The sequence below is a fragment of the Tupaia chinensis genome, unplaced genomic scaffold (assembly GCF_000334495.1).
Source record: "Tupaia chinensis unplaced genomic scaffold, TupChi_1.0 Scaffold000708_1, whole genome shotgun sequence".
NCBI classification, from domain to species: Eukaryota; Metazoa; Chordata; class Mammalia; order Scandentia; family Tupaiidae; genus Tupaia; species Tupaia belangeri.
Window position 1 is genome coordinate 267,159 of NW_006160231.1, and position 11,007 is coordinate 278,165.

The window sequence follows — 11,007 nt, forward strand, 5'->3', positions numbered from 1 at the left end:
CCTGAGGAAAACACAGTGCCCTATGACCTAAAAAATAAAAAAGAATGACACTTGAATTTTTTTTATGAATTTCACAAAGTTTGGTCTTGATGGGTTTTGCTTTTTCTCTAATGGCTTCAATGTGGAAGTTACCTCAATAACATCTTTGTTTCTTATTGAGTTTCTAAATGTATTATGGTTTGTTCAGATCCTCAAGGACAGGAATTAATGCTTTTTTCTCTGTATTTTTACTGCTTACCAAGTACCAAGTACATAGGAAAGACTTAAATGTTTGTTGAAATCTTCTTGAAAAAGAATGACTCTCAGGTTTATGGAAGCTTAAGAAATGAAGTTTAGGATATTATTGTAATCTGCATCAGACAGTTTCTAAATTTGATAAGGACTTTAGAAAGAGAAAAGTGAGATAAAAAGTATGTTCCCAGGGTGCTTTATATATGGTAGGTTTCAGCAGAAGCAGGATTCAAGAGTTCAAGCCCATGTTTGGGGACAGGGGCCAGGTATGGGAAAGAAATAACTCTATTTCTCTTATCCATAAAACAAGACTGGAGACACAGGAAAGCATTAATAGTAGTTCATAAATCTCTTTGAAGTTGAGGATGCTGGCAAGAGCCCAAAAAAGCTATAGAGAAGGAATGTGAAGGCTGAATAGGGGAGAATAGGGAAGGCTTGGTGAGCTTCATGATTGCCTTACTCATCTGCTCCCCTACCCCCCAGAAAATCCAAATGGTGCCGTCCCACATCCCTCAATGTGGTTCGGATCATTACGTCGGAGCTGTATCGCTCACTGGGAGACGTCCTCCGTGACGTGGATGCCAAGGCCCTGGTGCGCTCCGACTTCCTTCTGGTGTATGGGGATGTCATCTCAAACATCAATATTACCAGAGCCCTGGAGGAACACAGGTCAGGATGGGGACAGGGCAGAGGCAAGGGATGGGGACCAGCAAGCCCGAAAACTGCTTTTCTGCAGCTCCCCTCTATTCTTTGTAGGTTGAGACGGAAGCTAGAAAAAAATGTATCTGTAATGACAATGATCTTCAAGGAGTCATCCCCCAGCCACCCAACTCGTTGCCATGAGGACAGCATGGTAGTGGCCGTCGATAGTGCCACAAACCAGGTTCTCCATTTCCAGAAGACCCAGGGCCTCCGGCGTTTTTCATTTCCTCTGGTGTGTGGGTGTCTGGGGTCCCTGAGGTGAGAAGGTGATAGGCTTCAGCAGAAGAGATGAGTGAGCATTCTGATAACTTGTCCCCACAGGGCCTGTTCCAGGGCAGTGGCGATGGGGTGGAGATTCGATATGATTTGCTGGATTGTCACATCAGCATCTGCTCTCCTCAGGTGGGATCTTCGGGGCTTGGGCTCCCTATCCAAAGAGTAGAACCCTGAAGGTCTGTGATTGCTCCCCTAGAATGCCAGGGTACATTTTTCCTCCTCTTTTTCTTATCTAAAGCAAAAAGGTGCTTTCATCTTGTTCATGGTATCCCATTGGGAGCCTCTTTGGGACTCGGGTCTGTGTCTGGCTGTTGTAGGTATGATAGGTCTCTGGGGGCATATCTGCTTCTAGAAAAGAGCACTTACCTCAGCCTACCCCACTTCCTCCCACAGGTGGCGCAGCTCTTTACCGACAACTTTGACTATCAAACCCGGGATGACTTTGTAAGAGGCCTCTTAGTGAACGAAGAGGTGAGAAGAGACTCCAGTGCCTCGCTGGGCACGTAGGAGAGAGCTGTGATTTTATCTCAGGCTGGTAGCTTGTGGTCCTTTTGTGTTTGGGAAGCCGTGGGAGGGAGGAAGAGAGCCATTTGCAGGGGGAACAGTACAGAGAGAAAAGACTCAGGCCATGAGGCTGTCACAGTGAAAGGCAGAAGGTAACTGCAGAGGGTTAGAAAAGCGTCCTTTGGGGCGTTCTTCCTGTCTTGCTTGCTTTGGTAACCCCTCTCTCCTTCTCATTCAGATCCTGGGGAACCAGATCCACATGCATGTCACAACTAAGGAATATGGTGCCCGGGTCTCTAACCTACACATGTACTCAGCTGTCTGTGCTGACGTCATCCGCCGATGGGTCTACCCGCTCACCCCAGAGGCAAACTTCACAGACAGCAGCACTCAGAGCTGCACTCATTCCCGGCACAACATCTACCGAGGGCCCGAGGTCAGCCTGGGCCGTGGCAGCGTCCTAGCGGAAAACGTGCTCCTGGGCCCTGGCACTGTTATCGGCAGCAATTGCTCCATCACCAACAGTGTCATTGGCCCTGGCTGCCACATTGGTGAGCACAGGTGGGGAATCAAGTCAGCTGTCCTAGGAGTTGGAACCTGGGGGAGGCCCTTGTCTCCAGAAACAAGGATAGATATTCAGAGATAGTCTCTGGGGATAAGGAACTAAAGAAAGGAGAGGGGGTGCCAGCAGATGGCGTAGTGGCTACATTGCTGCCAGCCGCGGTTTGGGTCCTGGACCTGGTGACTTGAAACCCATGCAGGGCACATATGGGTGGGTGCCCAAGATCCCGGGAAGACGATGGAGGAGAAGGGATTGCAACATGGCCATTCCATCTGGGAGGGGATTTCTCACTTTCCCTCTCACTGTCTCTGCCTCCCCCCGACCCCTGCCACGAGCACACACACCCTAAAACAAAAACTTCTGAAAAAACAAGAAAGGAGAGGGTGGGGTGCAGCAGGTAGCGTAGTCACTTACCAGGTGAGGCCTGTTCATACTGCACACGGCCTGGAATTAAATGGCAGTCCTGCTGAGCCATAGGGTCCTTGTTTCTACCCGTTATCCAGCCTGAATTGAGAGTCCATATCCAGTGGTCTCATTTTTATTGTATTGACAGTTTAAAACAAAAAACTTGCTGCTTGAAGATCATGCCAGGCCCCTGGGCATGTGTGCCCCAAACCCCTGGAGAATGGAGAAGGGATTGTACCCCAGGGGTGATTTCTCACTTTCCCTCTCTGTCCCTTTAGCAAGCTCACATGCCCTTATGGCAAAAACCTTAAGAAGAAGGGACCAGCAGTTAGCGTAATGGCTATGTTGCTGGACTCCCATGTAGTCGACTGTGGTTCGAGCCCCGGACCCAGTGGCTTAAATTCACGCCAGGCACGTGTGTGTGTGTGCCCAAGATCCCAAGAGAAGAATAGAGGAGAAGGGATTGCAGCGTGGCCATCCCCCCTGGGGGGTGATTTCTCACTTTCTGTGTCTCTGTCTCTGTCTGTCTGGTGAGCACATGCGCCCTATAGAGAAAATATCTCAGAAAAAAAAAAAAAAAACTTAAGAAAAAAAAAAGAGAGGAAGGAAGAGGCAGGGATTTGAAAATAGTAGTGCCTTAATTCATGGCCTGTGAACCTCTCACTACATGACGCATCACGTTCTAGGGTACCCTGTATTCACATTCAGGACCAAGTGGATAATTAACATGCAATAATAATAACCATTTGGTGTGTTATAGTTTACAAGGAACTTTTACATACATTATTTCAGTTTATACTCAAAAACCTTGTGAGGTAGATATTGTTTATCCCTAATTTACACGTGGAGACAGACTCACAGCAGTGTGTCACTCGGTCTGTCTAATTAGTAAGAGGCAGTGCTAGGGCTGGAATCTGGGCGTTCTGAGGATGAGTCCAGTGTTCTTTTTACTCTGCCGTAACTATCTGTTAGCCCTTTGGCAGTTCACTCTGATTGTTATAATGTGATGCTTATAATGGTACTTGCCCCTTTAAGAGACCAACAATAAGATTCAAAGTCTAGGGGCCAGCAGGTGGCGTGGTGGTTAAGACTGCTGGACTCTCACATGCCAACCATGGTTTGAGTCCCAGACCTGGCAACTTGCGCTCTCTCTCTCTCTCTCTCTGACTCTGCCCCTCTCTCGTTAAATAAAAATAAATAAATAAAGTGTTTTAAAAATTAAAATTCTAAAATGTATACGGAAAGGTAGAATTATGTAGTTCTACTTGTGGACATGGCTCATTCTAACAAGATTCTTGAGTTGAAAGGGTTCACAGAAAGGTTCAAGGTTCTCAGGTTCTTAATGCCCTGTGCGTTGCCTGTAGTTACAAACCTAAGAGATGCCCAGACTGAGCGCTGTTCCATTCTCGGGCCGCGGTGGAGGGGATGACTGGGTACCGGGGGTAGTGTGTTAAAGGTCGGCCGGAGCTGTGCAGGTATCAGCCCTGTCCTCAGAGCCCTGAGTGAATGGGCCTCTTTCCCACCCTGAGCCAGGTGATAATGTGGTGCTGGACCAGGCCTACCTGTGGCAGGGCGTCCGAGTGGCCACTGGAGCACAGGTCCATCAGTCTCTGCTCTGCGACAATGCCGAGGTCAAGGAGAGGGTGACCCTGAAGCCACGCTGTGTCCTCACTTGCCAGGTGAGGACTGTTCTGTACTGCACAAGGCCCCAAATTGAGGGGCAATCAGGCTGAGCCAGAAGGGACCTTGTTTCCACCCGTTACCCAGCCTGAATTGAGAGTTCATATCCAGTGGTTTCATTTTCATTCCATTGTCTTATTTAAACAAATTTTAAAAATGTCATTCTCATTGGCAGGATGTACTTTCCCTCAACACATGTGAGGGTCTTTGCCACCCACTCCTTTTTTCTCCCCAGGTGGTAGTGGGCCCAGACATCACACTGCCTGAGGGCTCGGTGATCTCTTTGCACCCTCCAGATGCAGAGGAAGATGAGGATGATGGCCAGTTCAGTGATGATTCTGGGGCCAACCAAGAAAAGGAGAAAATGAAGATGAAAGGTGTGAGTCTCAACAGGTGTGGGGCATCTGTGTGTCTCTGTCCCGTAGAAAAGCCAGTGTTTCCTCCTGGAGGGACTGGTGCTCTGCTGGGCCTTCTCTGAAGACCCGTGCCTCTTCTCTTCCAGGTTATAATCGAGCAGAAGTAGGAGAAGCGGGCCAGGGCTACCTCTGGAAAGCTGCAGACACGAACATGGAGGAGGAGGAAGAGCTACGGCAGAATCTGTGGGGTATGCGAGGCCTTATGCCTGCCTGCCTTGTTCTAATAAACCTGTGTATTTTGAAGGGTGAAGAATACGCCACAGGGGCCAGCAGGCGGTGTGGTGGATAAGGGTGCTTGATTCCCACGTGACTGACCATGGTTCGAGTCCCGGACCTGGTGGCTTGCTTTCCCTTTCTCTCTCTCTCTCTCTCTCTCTCTCGGTCAAGTCAAAACAACTACGAATAACAAATGGAATTAAATAAATAATTGTTTTTTAAAAAAGAAAGGAATACTTCACAATCAGATTCATCATTCACTCCTTTATTCGTGCAGACAGGGTAAACATATTACTCTCTATAAATGGTTCTGTCCTTATTTTTGTTTTGTTCTCACACTCTATGTATTCTTAGGACTCACAATTAATATGGAAGAAGAGAGTGAAACTGAAAGTGAGCGAAGTATGGATTCTGAGGAGCTGGATAGTCGGGCAGGCTCCCCTCAAATGGATGACATCAAAGGTGAGTGGCCAGAGCTGTAGAACTGGACAGAGGAAGGACGTCTCCTGTTTATTCTTTGCCTGGGGTCACCTAGTCAGAGGCTGTGTCCCCCCAGAAAGAGTTTGGTATAAAGTTGGAACATGACTTCAAGCATTCTGGGAGCCAGAAGATGGTGCAGTGGTAACACAGCGGGCCCCAAGTCCCAGGGCTTCCCTCTGCATGCCAGGCACACAACGCTGGTGGATCCAGGCTGGCCAAGGCTGGGGGTAGATTGCAGCATGACTCTGTTAGGGGTGCTTCTCTCTCTTCTGTCTCTCCCTCTATCCATTCTTCTGTTTTCCTCTCAGTCAATTAAAATAAAAAAAAAAAAGCATTCTGGGACCCAGTAGTTGGTGTAATGTCTGTGTTGCTGGACTCCCATGTAGTTGACCCCAGTTCGAGTCCCAGACCCAGTGGCTTAAACTCATGCTAGACGTATGTACATGCGTGCCCAAGATCCCAAGAGGAGAATGGAGGAGAAGGGATTGCGGCGTGGCCATCCCCTCTGGGGGGTGATTTCTCGCTTTCTATCTCTGTCTGGCGAGCGACTGCACGTGCCCTATAGCAAACACCTCTCCCCCCAAAATAAAATGCATTCAAGAATAAAATTGGCCCATGAACTTAATCTTCCTTTGATTTTAGTGTTTCAGAATGAAGTTCTGGGAACATTACAGCGGGGCAAAGAAGAAAACATTTCTTGTGACAATCTGGTGCTGGAGATCAACTCACTCAAGTAAGAGCAACCCTTCCCTGCTCTCTCCTCAGGGTAACCCCAGGCAGATAAGCGTTATCTCCTAAGCATTTCTTCCCCAGATGAAACCTATTTCCTCAATATCCTGTATAGAGAAGGCCAGTAGTATTTGCAGGAAAGAAAGCATGAGGTTTTGGCCTCAGCACAGACCTCCCCTTTCCAGAACCCTTCCCTTCTAAAATGGTCCTTCTGACTCCCTTGCCTCCACTGTTCTGTCAAAGCCACGGTCCTGCAGCATGCTCAAGGGGCCAGCGAAGGCCCAGTGTCATCCCAGTCTCTCCACAGGTATGCCTACAACATAAGTCTGAAGGAGGTGATGCAGGTGCTGAGCCACGTGGTCCTGGAGTTCCCCCTGCAGCAAGTGGAGGCCCCGCTCGACCCAAACCGCTACTGTGCCCTGCTACTTCCTGTGAGCAAAGACTGGGTCTGAGAACAAGGGATCAGGCAGGAGCACCACACATCAGGAGTAGGAAGAGGCATTATAGATTATACAAGGGATCTCCACAAAGTTTGTGGACAATGTGTATTATTTTAGAAAAACAAAACAAAACAAAAAGATGCATTTAAAAAAAAAAAAAACATTTTACACCAAGGTAAACTCATACTTTAATTCCATTTTCCCGTGAACTTTTTGAAATCCACACACACACACACACACACACACACACACACTCACACACTCACACACACACACACACTTCTGGTTCCCTTCTCCTTGCCGCTGGAAGCTGTTTAGGTTCTAGAGCAGCCTTGGCTGGCCCAGGGGAGTCAGGTTGGGTTTAGTACTGAGCAGCCTTTGAGACTCCTGAGATTTAGGCTATCGTAGGCCCTGAAACGTGTACCCAGAATCAGCTTGGACTTCCAGGCTCTGTGAAAGCAGTTTGACCCAGAATGAGATCGAGCCCATCCTGTGTATTTTGAGGCAGACTACACATCTGACTGTCTTTCATCTTCCCTGGGAAATCTTGTCTTTTTCCCCTAACACACACACACACACACACACACACACACACACATTCACACACTCACACACACACACACACTTCTGGTTCCCTTCTCCTTGCCGCTGGAAGCTGTTTAGGTTCTAGAGCAGCCTTGGCTGGCCCAGGGGAGTCAGGTTGGGTTTAGTACTGAGCAGCCTTTGAGACTCCTGAGATTTAGGCTATCGTAGGCCCTGAAACGTGTACCCAGAATCAGCTTGGACTTCCAGGCTCTGTGAAAGCAGTTTGACCCAGAATGAGATCGAGCCCATCCTGTGTATTTTGAGGCAGACTACACATCTGACTGTCTTTCATCTTCCCTGGGAAATCTTGTCTTTTTCCCCTAACCTGGACTTCTAGCAATTCCCAAGTCCATCTGACATGATTCCACGGGGCCTGTATCACCTCCCTCTTGTGCTCCCCTGTCACAAAAACGCTGTGTCATTGATACTGATTTTCTTTGCTATCCAGGTGTAGGTGCAGGTGCAGGTTCAGGAATATATCCCAGCTCCCTTCTCCTTTTTTTCCATAGCTGCTCAAGACCTGGAGCCCTGTTCTCAGGAACTACATAAAGCGCGCAGCTGATCACTTGGAAGCATTGGCAGCCATCGAGGAGTTCTTCCTGGAGCATGAAGCCCTCAGTACTTCCATGGCCAAGGTGACTACACCTCAAGTCCCATGCTCCTGCATTTGCTTCAAAACAGGCTTCAATGACCTCTGCAGAGACACAAAACATAGGCCAACATGAATCCAGTGTGGAGTTCTGTCAGCCATGCTATCCACCCATAGTATCGATCTCTGCCAGGGCTCGCTCAGCAGAACACATTTTTCTGAGTGGGAGGGGCCGTGGATTAGAAATAAACATAAAAATAAACACACATATAAGTATAGAAAACTGAGGATCAGGTGGGCCCGACTGACTTCTCTGATGGATAGTTGTGACCCCTAACCATTACCAGGTTTATTCTTTTAAAGGACAGGAAAGGGGGGAAGAGGAAGTGGAATGCAAAGTCGGTTGTTTTTGGATGTTAATTGCTGAAGATGCGAGCACAGCTGGCGCCATATAGTTTCTCTGATCTTTTAGGGCCAATCTGATAAAGGTTTGGGGGCTTCCTTTAACCTGGAACTGCTAGGGTATTCACATGGTTTTTTTTTGTTTTTTTTTTAAGAAGTTTTTGCTATAGGGGTGCATGCACTCGCCAGAAAGACAAAGAGAGACAGAGAGACAGCGAGAAATCACCCCCGCACCAGGGGGGGATGGTCACGCCGCAATCCCTTCTCCTCCATTCTCCTCTCGGGATCTTGGGCACGCACGCCCATGCGCCTGGCGTGAGTTTAAGCCACCGGGTCCAGGACGCAAACCACGGTCAACTACATGGGAATCCAGCGACATAGCCATTACGCTAACTACTGGTCCCAAGCATATATTGTTCTCATTGCCCTGCAAATGACTGCTCACAGGCCCATGGTTCTGCATGTGTCTAACGGTTACCATGTTTGCTCAGATTGGCCACTCTCGATGATGCTCCTTGCTGGAATAATACAGCTTGGACCTAGAGTAGTAAGGCAGCCATTTGGGGGTTGGCCTGAGAGTGTACAAAGAACTACCCAGCAGTAGTAGAAGTTATGCCTGCCACGGCGCCAGAGTGGGCAGCTCGCTCCTGTGTTCTGGAGGAGGCTGCTTCACATGTGGAAGGAAGCTGAGGGCCTGGTGGAGAGGTGCCTAAGTCATGCACCCTCTTCCTCCATTAGCTGTTGCATCTTGCTGGAACCTGAAGTTCCCCCTTGCTGGTCTTCTGCAGGTACTGATGGCTTTTTACCAACTGGAGATCCTGGCTGAGGAGACAATCCTGAGCTGGTTCAGCCAAAGGGATATAACTGACAAAAGCCGGCAGTTGCGTAAAAATCAACAGGTAATCAAATCGCCCGCCTCTCACTGGTGCTATGTGGTTCCCTGGTCTTCGAGCCTGGACTCCAGGGTGGGCAGTCCCTGGGACGCTGGTTGTTAGAGCTGTTTACCCACTAAAGAGAGTGGGAGGGTGTGCTCCCCTCTTCTCATAACTCTCTTCTGCTTCTGTGCAGCTCCAGCGGTTCATCCAGTGGCTAAAGGAGGCAGAAGAGGAGTCATCTGAGGATGACTGAAGTCATACTGCGACTGCTCTGTGGGGGTGACTGGTTGCCCTGCTGGCACTGGGCCAGGTCCAGGAGGAGCTAGTTGCAGAAGGATGAACAACCACCACCCAGGCTGGGACTGAAAGGATCAGAGGCTGGAACAACAGTATTCTTCCCGCTGCCAGCAACCATGTGCCTCCCATCCTGACTGGGAGTTGGGATGAGGGAAGTTGGGCTGAAACAAAGCCTCAGACTAGGGAGGAGCTAGGCAGGCTTTGCAGCCAGAGGAAGGCCAAGGGAACAGCTTTGTGCTCTGGCTTTCCCTCAGGGAACAGCAGAGAGCAGCTGGCCCTCTCTGCTGCTTGTATTTGTTACTATTAAAAAAAGAGGTGTATTTGGTTTCTCTCCATCCCTGACAATCACTGAAGGATGTGACCAGAGGTCTCAACTGCTGACACAGCTAACACCATGGGAGAGGAAGGCGAGGGGTGTGGAGGCCACTAGGTGGGACTGCAGTGTTCCCAGCTCACGGCTCACGGTCCTAGAGGGCCTAGGATGTTTTCCAGCCTCTGGGAACCAGTTCGTGGTCCTGGGGTGGTGTGCTGTCTATTTCCATAGAGAGGCGGATGGAGCCAAGCACATGTGTGAGCCCTGTTACTTGCCAGCTCCCTGTGCTCACATGTCTTCCCCAGCGGGCCGTCCTGGTCCTGTCAGAGAAGCTGGGCCAGTCCTGCTTAGAAGAAAATCTGCTCAAGGTCTGACTCTCAAGGGTTAAAGCCAGAACTTTTCTCCTTCAGCATATTGGGTTTCAGGGAAGGAGAAATTGCCCCAGGGGCAGATAAAACCCAGAGCCAGTAAGAAGACCCTAAGAACACAGGGAGGTTGTACAAAATGTGCTTTCCTTTAATATTGAGAGTAGTGATGTGTGACCAACTTTCGCTAAATACTCCTCACATCTTATTTCATTGAACCCTCTCATCAGCCCTGTAAGGTAGATCTTATCCCCATTTCCAGATGAAGTGCCTGAAACTCAGGGGCGTAGCTAGTAACTGAGAGCCAGAATTTGCTATTGGAGTCTACATTTAGGGCTCATCACTTGGCTTTATCTTTTCTCTGGAGAGGTTTTAGGTATAGGGCACGTGCGCTAGCCAGAAAGACAGAGCCAGACAGAAAGCGAGAAATCACTCCGCAGGGGGGATGACCACACCACAATCCCTTCTCCATTCTCTTGGGATCTTGGGAATGCATGCACACGCACCTGGCGTGAGTTTAAGCCACCGAGTCCAGGACTCAAACCGCAATTGACATAGCCATTACTCCAACTGCTGGTTCCCTTGGCTGTATCCTCTCTAACCTCAACCATGAGACAGACCCTGTCTGTGTGTGTGTGTATGCGTGTATGTATATTTTACATATATATATATATAACATTGTATATGTATTAATGATGTACATTTTATATATATATATATATATAACATTATATATGTATATGTATTAAATGTGTACATATAACTATATAGATATTATATATAGAGAAAAACAACCCCCATGGGATGTAGCATGCTAGAGCCTTTTTCGTCCATCCCATTGGAGTTTTGGGCACTCATGCACACACACATGGTATGTTTTTCAGACTGCTAGGCCAAGATTAAAGCAGTCATCCCCGTGGGCTCTGACTCCCTTAATGGC

General features: G+C 48.6%; 1 protein-coding gene across 1 annotated transcript in view; it reads left to right on the top strand.

The window, feature by feature from the left end:
• EIF2B5 (eukaryotic translation initiation factor 2B subunit epsilon) overlaps positions 1–9,709 on the top strand; it is a gene marked incomplete at its 5' end in the record, with an annotated part of 11,676 nt that extends 1,967 nt beyond the window's left edge. Inside the window, 14 exon segments of the mRNA XM_014592543.1 lie at positions 715–900; positions 988–1,165; positions 1,255–1,335; positions 1,603–1,680; positions 1,952–2,264; positions 4,214–4,359; positions 4,596–4,737; positions 4,863–4,964; positions 5,347–5,454; positions 6,115–6,205; positions 6,509–6,632; positions 7,736–7,861; positions 9,006–9,116; positions 9,286–9,709. Of these exon segments, the coding sequence (XP_014448029.1) occupies positions 715–900; positions 988–1,165; positions 1,255–1,335; positions 1,603–1,680; positions 1,952–2,264; positions 4,214–4,359; positions 4,596–4,737; positions 4,863–4,964; positions 5,347–5,454; positions 6,115–6,205; positions 6,509–6,632; positions 7,736–7,861; positions 9,006–9,116; positions 9,286–9,345 (1,846 nt within the window).
• Positions 9,710–11,007: the final 1,298 nt, after the last annotated feature.